This window comes from Mus musculus, chromosome 15 (assembly GCF_000001635.26).
Source record: "Mus musculus strain C57BL/6J chromosome 15, GRCm38.p6 C57BL/6J".
Lineage (NCBI taxonomy): Eukaryota > Metazoa > Chordata > Mammalia > Rodentia > Muridae > Mus > Mus musculus.
This window is the reverse complement of record NC_000081.6, coordinates 77096658-77123342: the sequence shown is the minus strand read 5'-3', so window position 1 is coordinate 77123342 and position 26685 is coordinate 77096658. Positions and strand designations below refer to the sequence as shown.

Genomic DNA, 26685 nt, shown 5'->3' with positions numbered 1-26685 from the left:
TCTGGAATCAAAGCCACTTTCTCATGGTTGACTTACTAACACTTAGACTTGCCTTTATCTAATGATAACTCTGAATGGTGCCTTGCAGGTCGTTGGCCTGCTATCAGTACAACCAACGTGTGGCACTTACCAGCCAGCTGGGCTGCTTCAGTTCTTTGATGTTTTATGTCGCTGGGTCCTCTTACCTTCAGCCTGCATCATAGCTGTCATTAGCATGCTCCTGGTCTGTCATTAGAGACTTTCACTTCTCAGGCACCCATGAGTCTTGTCTTCCTCAAAACCTAAAAAGTAGGTAGAATACATTAAGTTTACATAAAATACCCACATCCTTTGTCAGTGTACTCATAACAAGAATGTTTTGTATCTTTCACCTTCTGAGTTTCGATGCCTCTGAGTAGTTTGGCTGTCTCAGTGTGGGCAAGTAGGTTATTCATTTCCTAGTTTGAAAATCAAGAGTTGCCACAGAATGCTACACTCAGACAATAGGAAAAAAAAAATGTCTTTAGACCATGTAGGAGCCAAGATACTATTGTGGCACATAGTTATGGAATTGTCTCCATACCTGCTGCTCTGCTGGGCACACCATAACTTCCTCACTTGCCTGCCCTTGTCACTTAAAGAGACCCAGCCAAAAAATTACTAGAAACAGCAGTGCTGTGGCTTACCAACCCATCTTCCACATCTCACATATCACAAGGGTGATAAGACTATAATGAATATTTAGGAACTTTTTAAAAAAGATTTATCAGAACAGCACTCAGCACGTTGGCTAAAGTACTGTTTGTATATGATATTGTATATGAGTCTCTGACTGTCCTGGCTAGTTTTATGTCAACTTGATACAAGCTGGAGTCACCTGAGAAGAGGACTGGTGGTCCTGGGTTGGATAAGAAAGCCAGCTGAGCAAACAATGGGAAGTCAGTCAGTAGGCAGCACCCCTCATGGCCTGTGCGTCAGCGCCTGCCCTGCTGCTTTACGTGGTGAACTGTAATATAAGTGGCTCTCAGCTCTTTCACGGGGGCGGGGGGGGGCACCTAAGACCATCTGCATATCAAATATTTACATTACAGTTCATAACAGTAACAAAGTTATAGTTATGAAGTAGTGTATGGTTGGGGATCACCACCACATGGGGAACTATATTAAGGGTTCACAGCATTAGGAAGGTTAAGAGTCACTCTGTTGTATGGAACTGAGAGTGAAATAAGTCCTGTGCTCTTCACGCTGCTTTTGGTCATGGTGTTTCGTTACAGCAATAGTAACCCTGACTAAGACACTGACTTATCAGTGCAAGTTAGTAAGCCGTCGTCATTTTGTGTCCTAAAATCCATTCTGATAAAGCAGGATTTTCCAAACTGGATTTTAAGATAAAATGGATAATGATAATGCATTGCAGAAATCCCAGTGCTTTAGAGGTAGAAACAGGAGGCTTGTGAGTTTAAGGCCAGCCTGGGCCATAGCAAAACTTTGTATTACTTCATAAAGGAGAGTGGGGGAAATGACTAGGTAAATGGGTGCTGCGCGTGAGACATGCAAGGTTGGGGAAAAGCCAGGACCCCAAGACTATGTTTTGCTTAGTGTCCCCAGATTTCCCAAAGAACACCAGCTGATGTCTGGCACCTCAGACCTGTTCTTAGAAGCATGCTGCTTTGTGGTTTTCAGTGTGTTCATGTGTGCATTCATAGATGCATCTAAAGTTATCACTAACCTGCATTTAAAGGCTGTGGTCTTTCCAATTGGTTTTACTTTGGCATTAAATTCATCACAAGGCTGAGATCAAACTTGCTGTTGTATGCCTAATGAGTCCAATCCTGGACTTGTAAAGGAGACACCATAGCACACGCTTACTGTGTCACACACACACTTCACATTCTTAACTCAAAATTGGATTTAAATAACATGAGTTTTGAAATATAATATAAAAGTTAAAGCAATTTGTTTTTTCTGCAGATTGTGAATCTACCCAAATAGAAATGGTTGATAATTACCTAATTTCAGCCAGGGTAGTGGCAACTACTTGGGAGGCTGAGGCAGGAGACTGCATGATCCCAGGAGTTCAAGACTAGCCTGGAAAGAAACCGCTCTAAAGAACAAGCAGTTGACATGGTAGCTCCTGAGTGCTGCCTCTCCGGCAGCTTGAAAACCCCGTCTTGGGACTGTACTGAATTATGTATGCACATCCAGAACCAGTTCCTTTCCATTGTACTGCTGACAGTGGCTGTAAAGACCCCGTGGAAAGGACCCTATGGAACCTTGACCCCTCTGCCCACTGAAAACATAGTCAGGAACCATGTGTGTTGTTCTTCATAAAGCCATGAAATCTTCCAAGGGAATGAATGCTACAGGCATCCTGAAAGGGCTTCAGATTGTCCTTTTTCCTTGTACCCCCTTGTCCCCCTCCCCTCTCCTCTTACATGAATTTACTGAAAAACAGAAATTCCTACAGGAACTGTATGTTATCCTGTAGAGAGAGGGACTGAAGCTCTGTAAATACCTTTGATTCAGCTGATGTCATTGTCATCTTAGAGGCTTCCTGTCTCTGTCTGCTAACCAAGACCTAGTCCTGGAGGCTTCTAGACTCCATACAATCTTATCTAGGCCTGGAATATTTTCAGCCTCTGAGACTTACTGCTGAAGAAGCTCTTCTTCCCTTCCTAGCTCGTTCTGATCTCTGGCTGGCTGGTTTAACTCTGCTGTTCTTGCCCAAAAGGCCTCTCCACACGAGCTGGTTCAATCTGGCTTGTCTGGGCTTCTCCTGAATTGCTCTGCTTCACCTCATACTAACTCTAGACATCTGCTTTGGCTCCTCATTCTCTGCTCATCCTCTTAGTCTTTTGTTCCTCAGACTCCTTATCAGGAAAATGAGAATTAAAATAGCACCTACTATGTTTGTTAAAAACAAATTACCTACTATGTAGGGTTATTGAAACTTTACATTAAAATACTTAGCTAGTAACTTATGTCAGGTCTAACATCCAGTATGCATTCAAGAAACAGTTACAGTTATCCTGTAGGAACTTTCTTTTTTTTTTTTCAGTAAAATTATGTAGGAGGAGAGGGGAGGGGGACCAGATGGTCTAAGGAGAGGAAAGACAGTCTGAAGCTCCTTCAGGATGCAGGAGCCTCTGCCTGAAGGCCACTGGTGAGATGGACAAGTGCAGCCACACACACAGAGCACACACACACTGCTCACACACTCAGTAAGTAAAACAATCAAATCATTGCAGCACATATACTTATGGGCTCATTACTTGTTTTATAAAGAACACCTACAATCATAAGCAAAAGCAATATCCGGACACAATTGAGATAAAGGATTTGTATAAGTATCACACAGGAAATTACCTATGTCCCAAAAATGTATGAAAAGCTTCACTGTGAAGCTATTGTTTCCCACCAAAATAGCTCCAACAACTGTGTTGCATGGGCCTACAGCACATGCCCAGCAGGGGCGGGCTCAGCACGGTAGAGCCACTTTGATTGGGTGACTAAATATGCACATATGACATTGACCTAACTGGCCCATTCCTGGGTGAGTATGCAACCACTACCAAAAGACAGGATGACCGGGGCATGGTGGCGCACGCCTTTAATCCCAGCACTCGGGAGGCAGAGGCAGGCAGATTTCTGAGTTCAAGGCCAGCCTGGTCTACAAAGTGAGTTCCAGGACAGGACAGTCAGGGCTATAAAGAGAAACCCTGTCTCGAAAAACCAAAAGAAAAAAGACAGGATGAGATGCTCACGGGAACATTACTGTTAGCAGGCAGCAGCTCAGATAAATTCTGTTTATTATGCAGTGGGGTACCTTAAGGAAGGGAAAGCAGGTATGCAAACTAGCACAGTGATGGCTTTGACAAGGACTGACGGTTGGAGTGGGCCCTGCTTCTTACTCTGATTTCATAGCTTTGTAAATATATTTTCTGATGAAGATTCATGCAGCCCTGTGCTTATGATTTCAGTGTCTTGAGTGTCTCCCTGTGTGACTAAGTACACCTGGCACCTGCAGAGGCCAGAAGAGGGCATCAGGATCCATGGCCTTGGAGTTCCATGGAGTTCCTGGAGGGTTGAGAGCCACAGGATGGGTGCTGGGAACCAAACTCAGATCTTCTGCAAGAGCAACAAGTTCTCTTAACCACTAAGCCATCTCTCCAGCTCCTGATTTGTGTATTTTTACTGATTTTAAATATTTATTTACTTATTTGGTTGGTTTTTTTTAGTTAATTGCTTGCTTAGTTGGTGTTTTTGAAACTGGGTCTCACTCTCTAGACCAGGCAGACCTCAAACTCAGAGATCCAACTGCCTCTACCTTGTGAGTGCTGGGATTAAAAAGCCTGTACCATCACCACCACAGCCTTCCCAGCAAATCTCCATTTTAAATTACCTTAGAAGACTTAAAAATTCTGGAAATGGCTGTCACATTTTTCTAGAGCTAATAAGTGTTCACTGCAGACTGTAGAATCAGCACTGCAGTTTAAAACCTTCTAACGTTTAGTCATTAAGACAGAAGAGAGCCCTCAAGAACAACAGTTACAAGCCTCCATCAGCATCCTCTGACATAACCATTCCTCCCTATTTACCCTGCCATGTGTGTGCACCATGACTGGTTACATGGGTGGCACATGTAAGTCATATGTAAAACTGGCTTAGAGCTTGTAGAACCAATCTTTTAATTTTGTGTGGCACATTGGCTTTCTGAAGATTAAATCTGGTGCTTTTAAAGTTTGAAGAGGTTTATATGATCCAGTTGTGAGATGGAAGAGGCAAATAGAAGGTGCTTCAATCCGCTTTAGTTACAGTTGATGCTTCTTGCTTTGACTGTGTGCTGGTACCCATGGTGCTGTTTCGCCTTTCCATGGAGTTTGTTTTTAGTCTGCCTTGTGCTCCCATTGGCAGCTGAAAACCTTACACTTTTGCAAAGCATGGCTTAATAGCCCATCCCTTTTTACATCATATAAGCCATTGCACATTTAAGGCACCCGCAAGGCCCATATGAAATGAAGTACAAAGCTGCCATCTTTAGATTAATAGTTAAAAAGCAAATGTTCATTCTAAGTTAATTCTTGATTATCCTTTATATTTAAGTCATTGCCTTCATTTCAAGGTGGCTGCTAACATATGAACCCAAAAAGCACCTCTGATTTAGGGTTTTCAGCTTAAACACAAGCCAAGAGTTTGTGCCCAGAAAAATCACTACACTCAGCCTGTCTCAAGTCAGACAACAAGAGCAGCTGATCAGTCCTTAAGAGCATGATGTTTTAATCAGCTCAAATTGTCAGGGTTGGCATGCACTGTATATGAAATGATAAAAATATAAGGCTAAATTACCAAATGAGGACTACAAGGAGTATGTCTATAAAATGTAAATGCCTATCAAATACTGTTTATCAACTTAGGAACTTAGAGAACTTTGTGTGGGAAAAATTAGATCAGATGTGTATCTGGTATGTTTCATTAAAACTGTTTACTCCCTGAGGCCGGCGAGATGGTTCATACCCAACCCCAGTGCATACACTCAAAAAGACACAGTAAAATTTAAAAGAAAAGGATGTTCATGCTCTGTCACCATGGAAACAAACAGACCAGTGTGTTGTCTAATAGCCAGGGTCCCATAAAGCCTTAGAGTGGAAACATGAGGGTCCCTAATACCAGAGTCATCTGGAATTAAATCAGAGAGATAAAAATAAAGGTGAATTTGAAATAACAAGCTGCCTCAATTTTTAGGCAAGTAGACTGTCATCAGTATGTTTTCCTACATTAATAAGTAATATCATTGCAGTACTTTTTTTTGGCAGCAGCATAATAAACTCTAAAACCAATAAGAGTAGAATAGAGTGTTAAAAGTTCTGCCTTACTGGTTTCCTTGACAGTCTGAGGTGATAAAGCTGAAGAGTCAGTGACCTCTACTACCAACCACAAAGGATGCTTTGTTTTCAAAACAGAGAGGTCTCAAAATAGAAGGCTCTCCTCAGAGCCTGAGACAAGAAGAGCTATTTTTACATCTCCATGTGGGCTTCAGCAAACGAGAGGGCCACTGCCTGCGCCCCATTTTGCTAATATACTAAAAATAAACAGAAAACCCAAATTTTGTTTGTAGACTAGAAGCATTTTGAACATCAATGACACCTCGGGCCTTTTCTCCTTTAAAAGGACAGTTACCAGTGTTTGCTTGCAGTCTTCTGTTTGACAGTTACTACAGTGAAGCAGAAATACACTAAGATCATCTTAGGAGATCACTGTAGGTTTTCATTGTTCCTTGTATTTACTTATTTCTTTAGCAGACAGAAGGTGGAGCACAGACAGACGGACAACAGTCACAGACACAAAGTAGTGAAAATTCAGAGAGTAAATCTACGCCCAAGCGACTACATGTCTCTAATATTCCCTTCCGCTTCCGAGACCCTGACCTCCGGCAGATGTTTGGGGTAAGTCTCATTTTTTTTTTTATGGATTTAATTAAAACAATTTAACCCATCAGAGGTATTACTAGTCATTAGTAAAACCGTAGGGAAGTTAAGAGAGAGCCTTGAGTCACTGTTGTTGTTTGTCTGGAAACCTTTCCTGGTCCCCTTACCTGCCGCAGACATTTGCATTTCTGATTGTCACATGGACACACAAGCTGCTTGCGGTTGTTGTCTAGGACTGAGGTGGTTCTTGTAAGATGTGACATCCACTGAGGTGGCCACCTTCTTCACACACCAACCTTAATAAACATGTCGGTAATAGTCTTGGTTTCACTAGAAGAGCAAACATCCAGTCTTTTATAGTGTGATTCCTAAACCTGTGGGTACCTTGGAAATCCTCTGTGGCGCCTAAAGAATACTGCACAGCCCAGGTGTGCTGTGGCCAGGTGTGCTGTGGCCAGGTGTGCTGTGGCCAGGTGTGCTGTGGCCAGGTGTGCTGTGGCCAGGTGTGCTGTGGCTGGCCCAGAGTGCAGTGTGAACCTGCTCACTGTACGCCATCCTCACATGATTCTGTGTGGCTCTCAGTAGAGTGACATGCTCATTCTCCTGACGTCAGCACCTCCCACCCTCACTGTCCTCCTTATGTCTCTGGTTCAGGATGACTAGTGCCACTCTCTACCTCTGTACTGTCTCCCAGCACGTGAAGCGTGGGTAATTCAGGTCTGCAGGAGGCTCGTTTAAATGAAGCAGATATGGAATGGGATTTTAAAGAGCCCGGGATCAAATCCTGGCTGCTTAGGACCTTAGGAGATTCATGTCATCTCTTTTTAAACCTTGATTTGAAGTTTATATGAGATTAAATTTATATTTAAAAATCTCTAACTTGAGTGTTTAGAAGAAAATGAAGTAGCACCTGTAGAGGCAGGTGATTCTCAGGGCTTTGTTTTCCATTCCTTCCCCTCAGTAGTGTCAAGGCCAGCATGTAAGATATGCTGTGGAACACTGGTTCCCTACCCATCAGCTCCTTCAGCTGTTAGCACCCTCCCAAATCACCAGCAAACACAAAACTCTAATAGCACGAATTCATGCTGTTGAAGGTGAGTAGCTGCTAATTTTTTCTAAGTCTGTTTGTTGCTGTCTTTTATTTTAGCGAATAACTTGACCTGGGACAAGAAATAGTCAATAGTTCCCTAAACATTTATGAGGACAGCTGACTGGTGCTTTGTCAGAGCAGATGCCCTACTCTGTATTGGTCAAGCCACTTCATGGTGGCTCAGAGCCAAGTTCTGTCACGGCTGAGTACCTGGATGTATTTTGCCACTAAAGAAAAGGTCAGAGTTTAGGTGTGATCTTGGGGTACTTAATGAGTTTCACCACATAGCATGGTGCAGGCTGTTTTCCATCTTCAAAGAGAAGAGAGAAGTGGAGATTGAAAGGACAGCAACCAGGCTGAGGTCACATGAGTGAAGGCGTGTCCTGAGCGAATGGGTTGCTTGCTGCTCTTCTGACAGAGACCTGGTCTTGAGTGTTGAGAATGGCAGGCAGGAGCTTCTCCTAAACCAGAGGGAGAGTGGCCTTCCAAGGCCGCCTAGGCCTTCAGTGATTCCACAGACTGGCTCATACCTTTTCCTAAAGCATAAAGTGGGAATTTTCATTTCTTTTCAAATGACATCTAGGTGTCTCTTTTCTTCCACATGGTTGACTCCCATCCTTAAACAGTAACCCTGGGAAAGAGCAGGAATTCGTGCTGCATTCAGTTAGCTCTATGAACTTCCACCACACCTACCTCAGCTCTGTTCGTAACTATAAAAAGAGGGCAGACCTTGCTCCAAAAAGTTGTTCCGAAGGAGCTGGGGAATGGCCCAGCTGGAGAGCCCTTTGCTACTGTTGCTGAGATCCATAGTGCCATGTGCTGAGTCACAACCACCCGTGACTCCAGGCCCAAGAGTTCTTCTGGTCCTCAGGGGCACCCGCACAGATATGGGCATGCATACACACACATAAACACACACACAAATAACACAACTTTTATATAAAAAGATGTGATAAAAATGCAATGGTGGTGGTGCACGCCTTTGATCCCATTGCCTAAGAGGCAGAGGCAGCAGATCTCTATAAAAGACTGGATCTACAGGGCAAGTTGCAGGGCAGCTAGGCCAGAACCACACAAAGAGAACCTGGGTTGGGGGGTAGTGCAATAGAAAAGGTTTTTAAAAATGCTAACGCTCCATGTTAGTTCTTACAGGCTATGCACGGAATCTGAGCATGCTTTACTGGTTGAGACAATGACACATTAATATGAAAACAGCATTTCTGGGTTATATTTTTCTATTTCTCAGAGCTTTTTCTCCAACCTCCAAACCTTATAATTTGGTTTGAAATTCAAATGAAACAGTTAAGGGGAGGGGGAGTGACGGGACAAGTCAGATGCAGTGCTGCCAGGGAGAGCCCCATGGCCTCCCCTCAAGCGGTGGGTTAGCAGGTCGTCCTGCTAGCGCCTCCTAAGGTCATCATTTCTTTCTTGGTGTGCAGTAGAATAGAGTTTTGTATCCTTTAGCTCTGAAATAGTTAAATAATTGCTGAACAGATTGTTACTTTAAAATGTTCCTGGTATCTGTTACAGAACTATTAAGATGGCAAGTAAGTGGGGTCTTAATGTCCAGCTGTTTTAAGAGTGACAGAGCGTTGTGTCACCTATAGAAATTGCAACAAATACATATTTATTGGGGTCAGTCATCCACAGTTTCAAAAGACAAAAGCAGTATGTGGCATGCATCTGGTGCCATGTCTGTGTGTTTGAGGAAAAGCATGGAAGACCATGGTTGATTTCTATTTTCTGCTTTCTTTTTCCATGGTGTTTATATTACCTGAATTTTGTATAATTTTTAAGGGAGACGGGATGGGAGCAGACCTCCCTGACAGTGTACTGATTCTGCTTGGTAAGATAGAACTTTTTATTTTTTTTTACAATTGAGACAAAATAATTAAGGCAGTAGTTAGAAAGGGGCCAGGCCTTGGCGACACAGGTGCAGTCCTCAGACAGTGGCTTCTACAGGTGGACGTGGATGCGCCTGAGGGAATGAAGAAACCATAAGTCCTGCCCCTCCCCGGGGAGGGGCTTTCCAGAGCGCACTTTGGGTCTCCTGACATGTACGAACTTGCAGTTAAATGAGCACTAGTTCAAAGAAGAAAAAAGTTGTCTCCTTCCGGAAAAAAAAAAAAAAAGGCTAATGTCTAGGCAAAGGCTAACCTTAAATAAATGTTTATGTTTTTGTCTCTGCAGCAGTTTGGCAAAATCCTAGATGTGGAAATAATCTTTAATGAGCGCGGCTCCAAGGTAAGCCCTGTGTCTGTACCTCACTCAGCTCCCTAAGACTTGGTTCACTGGAGCAGGGCGCAGAATTGGGTCCCATGCTGCACAGGTCTACCAAATGTCTTCCTTGGGTTAGGCTCTCCAGAAAGAGGCTGGTGACATTGAGAGGGTGTCAGGGAGCAGGAGAAACTAGAGAGGAGTGTGGTCGTTCCAAGGACAGAAGGCAAGGTTCCTCGGCCAGCCTGGCCTGCCTTAAAGCGGGAGTCACCAGGAAACAAGTCAGCTTGGGAAATAAATGCCTAGGTGATGCGGAGAACAAATCGGTGAGGGGTTTTCTCTCAGTTAGCCAGCCCAGAGTAGTGAGGTGTTCTGTCTCCTGGAGTCCCATCCAGATGAGTGCGCCTCGGGATGCAGCCACAATGGGCTCACAAGTTAGGTTTTATATTAAGGATGACAGTAGTATTGCTTTGCCAGCTGCTGTATCTAGTCTCTACCGTGTTCTGTGTAGGGCTGACATTTCAGTCTCAATTATTTTCCTTGTTGAAGAGTAAATTTAAAACTAATTTTTATTTGGTCATATCTGCTTCTTTCAAAATAGCTCTTGGCCATGACTGAAGCCCTAAGAGATAATTTAAGGAAAAGCTGAATGCAGTAAATGAGTTAACATTTACCTTTGCGGTCCACTGCAGATTCCTGCGCTGCAGTAGTTGCTAGCCCTCAGCTCCCGCCCACCCCACCTGCACGGACACACACACTCTGAAGCCTCAGTATTCTTGCCTCCCTTATAGAGTGTCCAATAACTGGTATTTATTCGTTGTTAAAGAGATAACTATACTTTAAGCTTCCAGCTTTCAGTTAAAACAAACAGAAAAAAGATTAATATGTCTATACAGACCTTCCTCCAGCATTTAACCTGGTAAGTATCTTACAGTAGAGTCTGTTCAAACTTGTGATGCTTGTACTTGTGAACATCTGTGTTGACTAAGCATTTAGCTGCAGTGGGAAAGCCCATGGTCCTGAGGCTGAAGCACATGAGTGAAGGTGAAAGTGAGGTCAGTAAGTACGGTCTCTGACCACACTGGTCATCCAAAGTGGTGAACTGAGATAGTTGTGTGTTCGTCACATAGCCTTTGTTAAGCATCCCAGCCAGAAGGCCAGTGCAGGTGCCCAGGCCTAAGGAATTGCTCCTTAAAGGAAAAAAAAGGTTGAAATCTTGTGAAGCAAAGGAAATTGATCTTTCTAAAGGCTTTCGCTGACTTCAGGATTCACCTGCTACCAATATTTAATCTCACCTTAACCAGTTACCTCTCCCGTGTAACTTCATTTTAAAATAATTGCACCTGCCTGCCTTTTTCCCCCCTGAGGACTCTAAAGCTGTGTGTTGCCTCTGTAGCTCCAAGCAGCGTCTTCGCTGCCCCTGCTGTCTTTGGCAGTGGCAGTATAGACACGGCTAACTGTCAGGTGTATCCAGAGTGAAGCAGAGAATTCAGAATCACCCTCGACCTGCATCAAGGGCAGGGACAACCCTGCATGGGACCTTTGAACCCGACTCCAAAGCTTTCCAAAATGTGATTGTGGAGTCAGATCCCTAATGTCTCCTTTGGGATCCAACTAAAAGGAAGAATAAACTTTTCCTTTCTTTTTCTTTTTTGTTTCTGTTTGTTTTGTTTTGTTTTCGTTTAGTTTTGTTGAGAGACAGGGCTTCACTATGCAGCCCTGCCTGCCCTGGAACCTTATGTACACCAGGCTGGCCTTGAGCTCACTGAGGTCCACCTGCCTCTGCCTCCCAGAGCGCTGGGATTAAAGGCATGTACTATAACACCAGGCTTCTCTTTTATATATTTGGAGTTGACTATAAAATTTCAGAAGGACTTTATTGTGGTACTGAGGTTTTAGCAATTGCCCTGCCCTGGCTTTTAAACAGAGTACTTTTATATACAGAATTTAGCTTTATTAAAATTTTTAGGTAGTAATGAAAAAAATTAGTCATAAATAAGTCTGACATAAGTGATAGTGGTGACGTGTAAATCAGTGTTCAACCAAATTATCCTAGAGGGGAAAATTACCCTCCCCTCACTGTGCTGGAGCCCAGGACCGTAGGCTTGCTAGGCAAGCCCTCGGCCATGAGCTGCATCTCCAAGCTGTCTTCTTTAGAGTGAGTTCATTTGGAAAGATGGTGAGCAGTGCTCTCTGCACCCTCGGCTCATCCTCCCTAGAACTTCCTGTGGAGTTCACTGTACTCCACAAAGCACTGATGGCCTCCTGTTTGACTGTTGCCTTTTGCTTTGCCTGTCCTTTGAATTATGCAAAGGATAATAGGCTGTGACATAGTATTTCTTAAATTACTCCGTGTGAGTTGATTGTCCTTTTATTCTTTTCTCTATAAAAACAGCTGTGTCTAAAAATTCTGAGCAGCTGAAACAAAGATAGTCTTTGCCTTTTAAAAATGTGTAAATCAAATATATGAGAATACTCCTGTCCCTAAAAAAGAGCTCATTTCCCCAACGGGGATCTAGACAAGTGAGTGTGAGGTACACATAGCTTTCTGGAGTCTCAGGTTTCACTGGGAGCAGCAGGATGTTAACATAATCATGAGGTAACCTAGATAGATGATGATTTATTTTAGATTAGCCCAAGTTTATTCCTGTTATCTTACAGCTATCTGTAATACCCATCTTCCTTAAGATGTTTCATTGAAATAATAAACTACAGTATTACTCTCCTTGTAGGTTCTTTAAAGTATCTTTTTAGAGGAAAAGCAGGTTCTTAATGAGAAGTAGAAGTCAAAAGCAAACGTACCAGAGGGTGCCCACCCGTGAGTCTGATTTTTATTCCCACCCTGGCGTCTCACAGACTCTTCAGAACTCTTGAGTGATGGCTGCCCTTTAGGCCCAGGATCCTTGTGCTCTAGTTGTTTGTGCTAGCAGCATCCCATGCCCGAGGACCTTCTCCTGAGTTCGTCCCATTGTTGAGCGTGGGGCTTCCCACTCTCTTCACTCACTGTCACCAGCTACCAAGCCGTCTCTGTGGTGGCTGCCGTATGTGTTGACTTGTGCCCGAGCTGTTCTCCTTCCCTCTCTCAGGTGGATCCCTCAGGACAGGCCCGAGTGTGGAAGACGCACACTCTTCTCCTCAGACACAAGAGCCATTGCCTTGGCTTTTGATTGCACATGAAGAGAAATTATTACTTCCAAACATGGTCAAAAGATTCTCTTTGAAGAATGCTAAGTGGGCCTATATGATTGTCAGTAAAACTGATAGATAATGATGGCATGAAATGTTTTCTACTGTACTTAAAACTGAATTAATAATGTGTATGTCCAGAAGGCTTCATTTATTTTTCTTGTTACCACTTTATGGGTTTTAGTTGTTTTTTTCTTTCTTTCATTTATTTTTTAATTTCTGTGTTCTGGCCATACCCAGGAGATCCATCTGCTTTTGATTTCTCCCTTTAAAGTTACATGGTAAATTTTCTTTCTCATTCTTCTGAGATGGAAAAATTCAAAATTTATACAAAATTAAAATATATATATATATATATTACACTGTTTATCCTATTGCTTGTTACTTATTGTTACTTATTACACCCTGAGGCCAGACCAAAAAGGTGACAGTTACTCGGCTCCTTTGTGTTATGATAAATGGGTGGCAAGGCAGGTAGGAACACACTATTCTTCTGATGGAAGTTGGACCACAGCCGTGCACCTAACATGATGCTCTGTTTAAGTACAGCTAAAACAGTTGGGAAGCTGCTGGTGCAACCCTAGCAGTTTCATTAACATTGACAGGACTGAGAACCCTAAAACAAGTCTGTATGGACCTGTGCTGTGCGCTGTGGCACCACTGGTTAGAGACATGAAGGAGTCTAAGTTGAGATTTGCACTATACACACACACTTGACACTACAGAGGCTTAGCACAGAGAGAACACCGGCCCTCTTGCATGGGTGGGGTGTTCCTATTGCTGTCATATTGAGATGATAAACGTGTTATACACTAGGTTGAATGTGTTGTTAATCTCCTTCTGTTATTTTAATGTGACTGTCAAGACTTAAAGTCTACGAGGCACTGGTTCTGTTGGGCAGTGTTAGTGTAAGCAAATGTTACATCTTTTCTTAATGAAAAACAAGTTTACTTTTTGTTATCTATTTTTATTAATGGGGGTTAAATAAAAACCATTGCCTTACACACTTGAACTAAGAATTTAATAGTAAATTGGGTGTGGTGGTACACACCTTTAATCCCAACACTCTGGAAGGCAGAGGCAGGTACAGCTCTGAGGACAGCCTTGTTTACATAGAGAGTTAGTTCTAGGACAGCAGGACTACGTAGGTGGTAATCTTGTCTCAAAAACAAACAAACAAAGTAAAATTTTCTGAGTAATACTTTTATTACAAATTACATGGTATATTTATTATACTAGTGACTAGTGCAGGTTCAGCTCAATATTTCAAAATTAACTTTATGGTCATTTTTAACTGCTCAGGTAAAATGTGTTGAATTTAGACATGGCTTTTTTTTTCCCCCTTAAGACTAAAGATTCAAATTGAGATTACTCTCAGTTCATTTTTGAAGGATAGGGTACATTAAAGCCTGATTTTCTGGAGCAGATTTTCCTGTGGGTGACCCTTATGCCCAGAAAAGCTGTGGCTGTAATCCCTGCCTCGCCCTTCTGGGCCTCCGGAGGATGCCCGCTGCTACAGCCCCCTCTGTTTTCAGGGCCAGTGTGAGCAACCTGGCCTTTAGAAGCTGCTGGTACTGGATTCTGGGGTCCCGCATGCTTGTGTTCCTTTACTTTATAAATACTGTGAGGGCCTGGACTGCCACGCTCGTCTCCCTACCTTGAAATCACTTCATCTAATCGTATCTACAAAATCCCTTTTGCCTTGCAAGATAACATAGTCTGCAGCTTCAGGGATTAAGATGTGAGGAATTTGGGGGTGGTGAACATTACTCTGCCTACACGGGGTCTGATTTTCTTCAAAAAAAATGAAATCTTACCTCTGTTTCCTATTAGAGAGTCCCAACCATCACACAGGCCCTCTTCCTCCTTGCACCAGGGAAGACTTGTTGGAAACACTGGTTTGTTTTGATGTCTGTGGTATCTTGATTAGCACTTCCTTTAGCATCTGATCATCTTAGAATATAAAACACTTTAATACAGACAGTCGAAAACGCAGGTTTTCCCTCAACTAGTCACTATTGGGAAATCTAACATAGATACTAAACATTAAACTTTGTCATTTGCAGATCAAGAATTGTCAGTGCCTATGATACCATGTCTGTTCTTTTGACATAGTCACTGTGTTGCTGGTGTCTCCTTCACACATCCCGGAAGAGAAGATATCAGAGCCATTTCTCAGTTGGATTTGGAAAGCAAGTGAGGACTTGCAGAATAATGTCACTTAGTAAATAGAGGCCACACACAGACTGGCAAAGTTTGAGTTTTGATTTCCTTACCAGTCACTGAATGTCAGAGGGCATTTCCCTCTCGTTTGAAATCATCTCTTTCCCTTTAGAATGAATCTACTCCATCTGTCCTTGCTGCACTGTCCCCATGGTTGTACTAGGGTGTGTGTACAGTTTGGGTGTCGGTAAACAGCACATATAGGCCGTCACAGTGTAAGAACCAAGTGTGCATTTTCACATAAACTTTAGAGTCAGTTTACAATTTAGTGGCTTAACCAAAGACGTAAGAGTTGTGACTCTGAGAAGCAGTTGGGATGTAGTTTATAATTCTTCTTAGGTTGACATAGAAGCTCGGATGTAGAGCAGGAGAGGTGGGGCGGCAAGTTACATACAGGTGCGTGTTACTTTTGCACGGGGCCCTAAGTTTGGTTCCTCGAACTCAAGTCAAACAACTCACACCCTCCTGTAAGTCCAGCTCCAGAGGGACCTGCTGTCTCTGGCCGTCTCAGGCACCCTCCCAAGCTCCTCCCTCACCTCCTGGCCTTCTTAAACCAGCTTGCCTTGCCTGCCAGGTGATAGACTCTTGGGTAGAATTGGCTCCTTGTCCTCAGAGTCTGTTTATCTTCTGAGAAAAGAGACTGGCATCCTTCATAATTTGCCTTTAGTACCTCGGGGTTGTCAAAGTGGCTACAACATGTTAGTATTAAATTTGTTTCTGAAAATACTTTCCTATTACTATTTTCAACCAGTATATACATTCTGTAGGAGAGTGCTAAAAAGTTACCCTAGTATTCCACCACAGTGAAGATTCATTTGTCCTCTGTCAACAGAGCCTGCCCTCCTGTGGTATTTATAGTGGTACTCAGGCTCGGGCAGAGATAAGCTATTGGAATCTTTCAGACACCACCTACCCAACACGACCAGTTAGCCTGCTGAGGATCAGCACATCCTTGCTTTTATAAAGATCTGTTGGGGGGGTTGTCGGTGTTGTTGTTTGGTTTGGTTTGGTTTTTTGTTTTTGTTTTGTTGTTGTTGGTTTGGTTTGGTTTAATTTTTGCTTGATTGAGACAGGGTGTCTCTGGATAGTCCTGGCTCTCCTGGACCTCGCTCTGTAATCAGACTGGCCTCAACTCAGAGATCTGCCTGTTTCTATCTCCCTAGTGCTGAGATTAAAGGAGCACACCACCATTCCTGGCTCTGTAAAATCTGATTAGGATGGGGTTTTATATGTGGAGGCATACCTGTGCTGTTAGGCTTCAGTGACTCCTCGGAGGATCCTGAGAGTTCCCCTTGGCAGGTGTAAAATGCTAGAAAAGTGACATAAAGTTATAGATATGGGGGATGGGCACTTGATGAGATAGTCACGCTGTCGTCCTGTGGTGGGTGAGCTGTCCCTGGGAATAGCAGAGTTGAGCAGAGGGTAGGTTAGCCCCTGGCCTTGTTGTTTGTGAGCTGTCTTTGTATCTGATACAGGACACATTATTCTAATCCTGACCCACATGGCAGCTGCCGCATTACCTCCTTCATGGCTTCTTCCCTATTGAACAGTGGATAACCACTGTTACTAACATTCTTCACTCCTGATGCCTGTTCACGTGACTATTCCTGCTTTTCCTCATGGGGAAAAAATCACTAATTTGCCTCTTACAGCAGAGATAGACATCAACAGATCTATAATATAGGTTTTTTCCAGAAATTCAGCCATACACACATTTTCCATAAAGTACCAATCTCAAAATCCTAGTTGTCCATTTCCGGTGATAGTTATGCTTGCTTGCACAGCTGTTACCCACTGAACTAGACCTCACTACTGTCTTAAGTTATCTTTCTCCCAAAAGACAGTAGTGTAAGACCCAGGTAAAACAGGGTTGAGCTAACTCCCTTACGTCTCGTTATGTAACCTTGAATGTGAGTTTTTACACAGCAGTTAGCAGAGAAGTATGGATTTCAGGGTCAGAGAGTCAGTTGAGAGAAAACAGGATCTAGAAAGATTGCTGAGTTTATAAAGTACTTCTCTTGCAAGCATGAGGACCTGGGTTTGATCCTCAGTGCTCAGTTAAAAAGAAGAAGACGACGACGATGACAACGGCGACAACATCTAGAGAGAGATGGCTTGTTGGAGCAGTCAGTAAAGACATTGCAACTATCTCTGCCCTGCCCTCCACCTGCACCAGTGCATACATGTGCACATAATAATAATAATAATAATAGCTTTATGGTTTGGTTTGATTTTGTATGTTCAGATTTTTGGTTGAATAGTTTGACCTGAGTAACTTCCTACCTTAGTCTTGGTCTGGCCTCACATACATTATATTTTATTTTATTGTTATTACAGTTAATTAAGTTACTGTTATTATTACAGTGCTTTATCCTTTTATTGGGTTTAAATTTCCCTTTATGAAATATGCATGGATCAAAAATGTGCCTTTGGAAGAAATTGCTGGTGTTAGTTGTGCTGGCGTCACTTCATACTGTGATGTTTTCTGTTTACCAAGAGATGAGTATTTCAATATAACGATGTGCATGTTTTCCCTTCTCCCGCTGCATGCAGGGATTCGGGTTCGTAACTTTCGAGAATAGTGCTGATGCAGACAGGGCCAGGGAGAAATTGCACGGCACCGTGGTAGAGGGCCGTAAAATCGAGGTGCATGTCTTCAATAATTCAATTTCTCGTTTATGGTTTTCTTTCTCTTTGTGTACTGCCTCACTTCACCTTTGGACCCTGTCCTGTCCATGTGTGCACACCTGTTCATGTTTGCATTCCTATCTCTGTGTGTGCACTCCTGTCTGTGTGCACTCCTGTCTGTGTCTGTCTTCACCTTCTTGCACTACACTGTAAAAGTAACAATTCTGTCAGCTTCTCCCCTGCTCTTGGTTGTTCGAGGGTTAATTTGGAGGGCGGGGATGTGTGCTTACCTGTTTTTCACTTTTTTCCCTCTTCCAAAATGTTCATCCTTCTGCTCTCGATTTTTTTTCCTTTGCTTCAGTTTGCAAGACTCTGAGTTCCTATAATGAGGCCTAAGCAAAACTAATTTCAAAAATGTCTAAAAACCATCTAGCTTGTAGCATTGTGTCTTGGAGGCCAGTTCCCCTCCAAGTGTGTTGGATAAGTGTGGATAGATGATTATAGTGGTTGGGGGGTCAGAATCCAAAACTCTGATCATTTTAAATTTTACTTAATACCAAGAACTTCAAGGCTTGACTCCAAAGGTGACAAATAACAGTCTCAACAGAGGGTTCAGGGGCAGCTGGTGGCACTGATGGACAGATGTTGTGATTGCAAAGTCAGCCCTGGGCTCACCAGCGTAGAGTGACTAACAAATTGAAGGTTAACTGGCTCCTCTCCCCTTTCCCAGTTTTTTAAAGTATTAAATATAAAAGCCACCATTTGAGTAAGATGTCTGCATATTTTGCTTTTTTTCCCCTTTCCGATGGTTTAGCATTTAGGGCCCTTCACTTGCCTCACTCTTTCCATGGTAACTATACACAATGCTGGCGGTGCCCGTTGGCGGTAAGTGAATTGAAAGTGCTAGAGAAGAAGCTTTTTAAAATGTAATCACAAAACAATTAAGAGAGAAAAAGTCCATCTGCCATCTCACATTAACACTACCAGATGTGGTTTGACTTGCTTCTCTCCCTTCCCGCCCCTTTTATTTCCACTGCTGTGGGTGGTGTCGCCTGGACTTTGGATGTACATCCTGTCTTGTAGCAGTCTGAGCTGTTTGGTTACTGACTTCATGGTGATTTTTTTCCCCCTTGCGCATCTTACTCAGAGTTACTGAACTCCAGTTTGGCTGGTTTTATTAATGCACTCTGCCCCCTTCCCCAGCTCCTCCCGCCCCCGCCCATGCAGCTCTTCCTGCTGACACCCTCCTCATGTTCTCTCCTATTCTCCCCTACCACTCTGTTGTTTCCCTGACTTCCCATTCCTGCCCCTTCCTTTCTTCCTCCCTGTCCCTCGCTGTCTGGAGCTGTGGGTGTCTCTTGCTGACTGGTAGTGTCTGCTTGGTTCTGGCTGGTCTTCCTTTGAATTGCTTGGTGGCTTTCTGCTCTAGCAGCTGGTTCAAGCCCTTGCTCCATTCCAACCTTGCTGCTCACTTTCCCTCTTCTTTCCCAGTTGTTTCTTTCTTTTCTTTGTGTGTGTTAACTGCATGCTCTCAATCTCATCGTTGTTGTCTCCCATTCTTTCTTTGTAAATGTGAAATGTTTACATTATCTGGTGGTCAAACTCGAGTAAATGGAGTTTCAAGCTGTCTTCACACAGGAAGGGGGAGAGGGTCACAAAACATCAGATGTTTTTAAATTCTACTTTTACCCAAAATTGGTCTTCTTAACATAAATCTAGTACAGTGTATATCCCTAGAGGCGAAGTAAGCTGACCTTGGTGGCACAAGCCTGTAATCTAAGCATTCAGGAGGCCGAGGCAGGAGGATTGCAGATTTGAGGCGAGCCTGGCTACATAGCAAATCTCAGCCTCAGCCTGAGCTTCCGCATTTATATATTCCATAAGCTCCAAGCTTACGGTGAGCTGTGGTTGAGTTTGTGATGAGGCTCTGAAGTTGGTCCCCTCCCCTCAATTTCTCCTCACCTTAGCATGGAGAAAGCCTCGTACACACATGCCTCATTATGGGTTAGGGGACCACAGGGCAGGAGAACTAAGCAGTCACTCTTCACTGCTGAGCCCCTGTGCCAAAGGCCCTCAGAAACTTCATCTTAAGTGAGTGTCCCCTGTGATCTAGAAAATCAGAATGATTTTCAGAATGATCCTACAGTCTGCCACCATGGGGACTCCTCTATTTTTTTTATTTTTATTTTTATTTTTTTTACTAATCCCAAACAGTTTAAAAAAAGGGGGGGGGGGGTAAACTATCAGGACAGGATATGACATCAGCATCATGGCTCAGGTGGCAAGCCTCCGTTTTATTAACAAGCTTCAAAGTTCTTTTGTAGACATATTTGTTCCTGATTTCCTTTTTTCCAAATTGCCCTCAGTAAAGTGAAATCTTAAGGCTGTCCAGAGAACTTTAACTGCACGGTTTCTCTACAGTGCTGAATGGTGGAACAGCCTCAGTTTTCTATTTGGAGACAAGAAACTACATTTTACTCTTGTTAGCCTCATTTAATAAACACATTAAAATTTATGAAAATTTTATGATGCTGTGTTAATTATATAAATGCTATCAGAAATGTACTTTTTAAATTATGCTCTGTTACTGAGTGAGCAGTGTTATGTCCCCTAATGTGTCTCTCCCCACCCCTCTTGTCTGCTCGTTATCTTTAGGTGAATAATGCAACAGCACGGGTCATGACCAACAAGAAGATGGTCACGCCATATGCAAATGGTGAGGAGTTACCAGCGCCTGGGGGAACCTTTGTTGTTGTGTAGATAGATGAGATTTTCATGACTTTGTAGGACCTTCATTGCAATTCACGTTTGACCTCTTAGAAGAGTGTTTTCTCTTTACAGATTAATATTTTTCCTTAGAATTAAGCTAAGTTTTTAACTTACAAAGGTGTTTTGTTCTCATTAACTTTTTATTTATTTACTTACTTATTTTTATTTACATGAGTACACTGTAGCTGTCTTTAGACACACACCCGAAGAGTGCATCAGATCCCATTACAGATGGTTGTAAGACACCATGTGGTTGCTGGGAATTGAACTCAGGACCTCTGGAAGAACAGCCAGTGCTCTCAACCATTGCGCCATCTCTCTGGCCCTCTCATTAACTTTCATCTTCTGCACAGTACATGCCACTTGAAGAAGCTCCCTGCTAAAGCAGATTAGGTAGCCCATAAGCACCCTCCTCCTTGGTCTCTGTAGCTCCTTGTAACATGGGAATTGCTGCCCACGTAGCCCTGGAGCCCCAGGTGTGCTTTCCTACTGATTCCTTGTCACACGAGTGTGATCTGGATTAGTGACAAGGAAACCTAGTCTCTTTTATAATTCTAGATTCCTTGCTTTCCCTAAGACCTGTCAGTGATGGCCATAGGGCTTTAGGGTGTAGCTTTTCATTCCATGATGACAAGTTATATAGTGAGTGTAATAAACATTTGTGAGAATGGAATTTTCAGTGATGGACTGGAAAGGTGGCTCCTCAGGGAAAAAGCACTAGCCCATGCAAGCCTGAAATCTTGAGTTCAGTAACCAGAACCTATGTGAAAAGCCATGTGTGATGGTCCACATCTGTAATCCCAGCACCTTAGGCAAAAGTTTGGGCTGGCTAGCCTGAAATAAGCCATACAGTGGCAGAAACAAGAAAGGCCTCACTTCAGCAACAGGAAGGAAGAAGACTGGCTTCAGGAAGTTGTCTTCCCATCTCCACTGCCCTCCGTAGCATACACACACCCATACTCTTAACACAAAATGAATTTAAATTGTTTTATAAAATGTAGAATTTACAGCTGAAGTAACAGCTCAGGCTAACTGATCTTTCAGAGGATCCAGGATGAGTTCCCAGCACCCAACTCTGAACTACCTGTAACTCTAGCTCTGGGGGCTGAGTGTGTGCATGAGTGCCCACAACATGAGCGTTTTCTTCATTCTGGGAGGTGCATGTATAAGTCAGAGAACACCCTCAACCTACATAAGTCTGTTCTCTCCTTTCACCACTTGGGTCCCAGACGTCAAACAGGCTTGGTGGTAAATGCTTTTACTCACTGAACCATTCATTGTCTTGGCCCTCATGAGCATTTTTATCAGAATAAAGGATTGGCTTGAGAGTGAGGTATTTCAGCCAGGTAATGGTGGCTCACACCTGTAACCTTGGCTCTAAGAAGGCTAAGACAGAAGGGTAATGAGTTCCAGGGCACATAGCCTGGACTAGATAGGACCCAGTAAGTAAATAAGACACTTAATTAACTCCAAGCCTGATGGCCTGAATCCTTCTTCCATTCCCACAGGGTGAAAGGAGAAAGCCAGCCTCTGTGTGTCGTCTTCTCACTGACACACACACACACACACACACACACACACTCACATGTACACATGCACATACACTCACATGTACACACACACACATGGGGGAAGGAGAGGGGAGAGTGTGAGAGAATAAAAAAGGGAAGGAAATCTGTAATTTTGATATAACTGGCTTTTCCTTCTCCCCATTCCTATATTCATCGCATAGCAATGGCAGTGGCTAGGAGAGAAATGGGTGAAGGGCTAGCCACTCCAGAAAGTAGAATCACAGGGTATGTTGCTTTTTGTATATAAAAGTCAGTAGCTACTTCTTAAGTTCTTATTTATTTATGTGAGTACACTGTAACTGTACAGATAGTTGTGAGCCTTCATGTGGTTGTTGGGAATTGAATTTTTTTAGAACCTCTGCTTGCTAGGTCAACTCTGCTCACTTAGTTCCTGCTTGCTCTGGCCCAAAGATTTATTTATTATTATGCATAAGTACACTGTAGCTGACTTCGGACACACCAGAAGAGGGCATCAGATCTCATTACATATGGTTGTGAGCCACCATGTGGTTGCTGCGATTTGAACTCAGGACCTTCAGAAAAGCAGTTCAATGCTCTTAACCACTGAGCCATCTCACCAGCCCCCTACTTCTTAAGTTCTTTTGTGGTGTTCTATTAACTACTAGAGGGGTAGCATGCATTGCTTGCTTACAAAGAAAATATTTGGCATATTTTATACATATTCTATGTTTACAGTATATAAAGAAATAAAATGTTGACGCTGAGCCGTGGTGGTGCACGCCTGTAATCGAAGTACTCAAGAGAAGTAGGACATACCCAGGGCTACACAGAGAAACTGTCTCAAAAAAAAAAGAAAGGAAGGAAGGAAGGAAGGAAGGAAGGAAGGAAGGAAGGAAGGAAGGAAGGAAAATCCCAACATAGTATTTGGAAATTCAACATTTCTAAATCTTGAACTTAATGTCTAGCCTGGTATCCTTCAGAGTCTTGAATAACATGTTCATTAAAATGTTTATTATAAATTTAAACCTGAAGCCGTGCACAGAGGCTCGGAATGGACTTCACATTTCATTACTGCATGTCTTTCCCTCTCTCCTTGGTGAACCCCAATTTTTACTATGAAGGGAGATTTCGGTTTACATACAAAACTTGTGCAGTATAACTGAATGTGCCATCAAGTTCCCAGTTGATTGGTTTTTGAGACAGAGTTTCTCTGTGTAACAGCCCTGGCTGTCCTGGAACCACTTTGTAGACCAGATTGGCTTCAAACTCACAGAGATCCACCCACCTCTCCCTTTTGAGTGCTGGGAGAGAAGGTGTGTGTGCGCCACTGCTGTGTGAGCCAGCTCTAGGTCAGGTTTTAATTCAGCCTGAGGATGCCTTCATAAAGCATCTAGTGTAAAGTGCTTAGATGTCGTGTCAGTCAGGAAGTGTGTTGCCATGCAGTGCCAAATGAGAGGGGCTCAGATTTCTTTCCTCCTCTCAGCTCAGAGCAGGCCATCTGGGTACAGTTCTGAGCACAGTCTGCAAACGCCATAGTGATCTTCTCTCCCTCCATTTTTGTTTTTCTGTTCTAGTTACAGTCTGATGCTGTGATAAAACAGATGAAAAGCAACTTTGGGGTCACAGCTTTATCATCAAGGGAAGTCAGGGCAGCTTTCAAGCAGAAACTGTAGAGATATACCATTGCCTTGATATACCATTGCCCTTTCATGTAAACTCTGGCCTGGGGAGGAAAAACAGCCCAGAGGTGCCTGAAGCCATCTTGACCTGCACAGTTCACTCCTGTCCTCTTCTGTTTCAGGCTGGAAGTTAAGCCCAGTAGTTGGAGCTGTGTATGGTCCTGAGTTATATGCAGGTACGAGTGCACTGTTTTCCTGTCTGCTACTCAGTGACCTCTGGTTTCTCATATGCTTACATCTTTGTAACCTTTGTGGGTTTTGTTTTGTTTTTAATGCACTTAGCATCCAGCTTTCAAGCTGATGTGTCCCTAGGCAATGAGGCGGCTGTGCCCTTGTCAGGAAGAGGAGGCATCAACACTTACATCCCTCTAATCAGTAAGTAGCCTACACTGACCTACCATGGGTTTTTGACGGTTGCCACATGTGCTAGTTTGGTCTGTTTTTGTTCTAGCATAATGCAGAACTGATGGAAAAGAACCATTCTTGACAGAGTAATAGATACCACAATGCCCTGTTTTATGTAACTCATACTAGAAACATCCACAAAACAAAAATCATGGGAAAGTGTACAGATGAACATGTAACTATCCTACCTGGATGTGATCATAAGGAAATCAGAAGATAAGAGCATGTCTCGCCTGCATTACTGAAGCCTGCTCATCCCACCCACTCTCCTCTGGAGTACCACTTAGACATCTCCAGTGTCCGTGACAGGCCACTTTCTTGCTGTCTCTAAAGTCACTTTTACCCAGGCCTGTTTCCCCTGGCAAGAGGTGTAACTAAACCAGATTCCACAGAGCAGGATGTTTGTACAAGGCTTCCAGAGCAAGGAACACTTAGAGCCAGCTTTTGTCTGTCTCGCTAAAGGGTGCAGGATGCCGGGCGCCTGAGGAGACCAGGCAGTGGCAGTGCAGCCTTTAATCCCATCACTCAGGAGGCAGAGGCCGGTGGAGCTCTGTGAGTCTGAGCTCAGCCTGGTCTATAGAACTAGTTCTAGGACAGCTAGGGCTGCACAGAGTAACCTTGTCTTTAAAACTCCTGTTTATTTATCAATATTAAAGAAATTAAATTACAAATAAATTCTCTAAAAACTATTGTATGCTTGGAGCATTAAAAATATAAAGAAGTTTCCTTTTGAGTAATAATTATTACATAATAACAGAAATGAAATTAATAGTTGGCCAATTAAAAAATATATTAACCTGATTTAAATCAGCAACAGAAATTAAAACGTGTGCATCTTACTATGATAAAAGAGTTTCTTATCAGTTCTCATAATGACTGGAAAAACCTGGAAGAAACAGGGTAAGCTCAAGACCGTGACAAACAAGTGGGGCATGGAGTCGTCATTAGGTCATCCTGTATCTCTCTTCCCACCCCCTCCCCCAAAGCCCCGTGTTAATTAGCATGTATGCTTGCTGTCTTTTCAGGGAACATTCGGTGCCTGTCTTCTACCTTTTCCATAATTGATTCTCAGTCTAGCTTTGTACCAGCTTCTGAATGCCAGTTGAAATTTCTGTCATATTTTGGGTCTCCCTTTAGTTCCTGGCTTCCCTTACCCAACTGCAGCCACCACGGCAGCTGCTTTCCGAGGAGCCCATCTGAGGGGCAGAGGGCGGACAGTGTATGGTGCAGTCCGAGCGGTACCTCCAACAGCCATCCCCGCCTATCCAGGGTAAGCATTAGATTCCAAAATCACCATTTCTAAAATAAGTAATGGATACAAAAGAAGGGAAGAAAGAGTGCTCTGGCCCTCCCTGATTCCTAGGATGTTGCTTGACAGCATTTAGATGCTGTGTGAATATTTGCAAATTAATGGACTAAGGGCAAGAACCAAAATACAGAATTTTGACCAAGGGTCATCAATATATAAACACTCATTTTGGCTACCTTAAGCCTTTGTGGTGACAGCTTAAGACAGTGGCCAGAGCCATCTTGTGTTTGCTAGCAGTGTGTTGGCATGGAGTTCACTCAGCAGCGCACGAGTGTGGATTAACACTACTACAGAGAAGTGAGGAGGGAGCTGGAGATCATAGTGCCAGACTGTGTCTGCTCTGCTCACCTGTCTCACCTCCCCATGCGGGGGCCGAGGCCAGCATATGCGCCCACCCCATGTTCACTGCCTGGGTAGTGAGCAGCAAAGCTTAGTTACCCACAATGGATTTGCTTTCTTTGTAGGAAACAGATTGAAAGACGTGAATTCAAAGACAAAACAAGTCCAATTGAATGAAGGAAGAGAGGGAGAAGTAGGGATCCAGCTGCGGCTGGCTTCTGAGGTGGTAGCAGCTGGCATATCTGAGCATCCCTCGCCTTCAGTTTGGAGTGGAGGGTGTCTCATGCAGTGGAAAGATTCCATAGCAACAAACAAATCCTTTGTTTTTGAATGGGGAGAAGGAGGGAAGATGGCAGATTGGCTTTTAGTTGTTTACCTGTGTCAGCCTGACGTATGTTTTTATATGAAGTGAACTTCTCTAAGTCAGTTGTACCAAGAACTTTCTCAAGAGTTGACATTTCTCTTCTTCATCTTTTCTCTGCCTATGACAGGTGGTTTTTTTGTTGTTTTTTGTTTTTGTTTTTTCTGTATTGTGAAGAATATAAATAGCTGCAGAAAAGCCAATTAGTTGCTTTTTAGTTAGAACCTAACAGAAGAGAGTGTCCCTTTCTGATAGCAAAATTGGCTTCACTAGGAGGTATACTAATTTAACATTCATTCATTCATAGACCAATGGACATACCATTAGGAGTCCTCCATGCTACAGAATTAAAGCATTTTTATTAGACAAGGCAAGTATGCATGCTGAAGTGGGCAGACTCCAAGACACTGCAAGGGAACTGCTTCAGAAAATAACTTTCATTTGCAATTTATAGATAATTAAATCCCATGCATTCCATCATCTCCATCTTCTGCCATGACTTGCTTTTAATTTTATCCTTTTTTTGTCTCAACTTGACCTTTG

At 43.1% G+C, this 26685-nt stretch overlaps 1 protein-coding gene across 54 annotated transcripts in view; it reads left to right on the top strand.

The window, feature by feature from the left end:
- Rbfox2 (RNA binding protein, fox-1 homolog (C. elegans) 2) overlaps nt 1-26685 on the top strand; it is a 229445-nt gene that overhangs the window by 185092 nt on the left and 17668 nt on the right. For 23 of the 54 annotated variants that reach the window (XR_003951446.1, XR_003951447.1, XM_030248831.1 and 20 more), the window contains 7 exons: nt 6276-6422; nt 9685-9738; nt 17674-17766; nt 20404-20464; nt 23851-23904; nt 24011-24103; nt 25271-25403. Coding sequence is in view for 47 of the 54 variants with exons in the window: in XM_030248831.1 (XP_030104691.1) it covers nt 6276-6422; nt 9685-9738; nt 17674-17766; nt 20404-20464; nt 23851-23904; nt 24011-24103; nt 25271-25403 (635 nt within the window). In the remaining 7 variants the exon portion in view is untranslated. Of the gene's footprint in view, nt 1-6275; nt 6423-9684; nt 9739-17673; nt 17767-20403; nt 20465-23850; nt 23905-24010; nt 24104-25258; nt 25404-26449; nt 26513-26685 lie in introns of all 54 variants that reach the window. The other 31 variants (XR_003951448.1, XM_030248832.1, XM_030248830.1 and 28 more) reach the window with 8 other exon arrangements.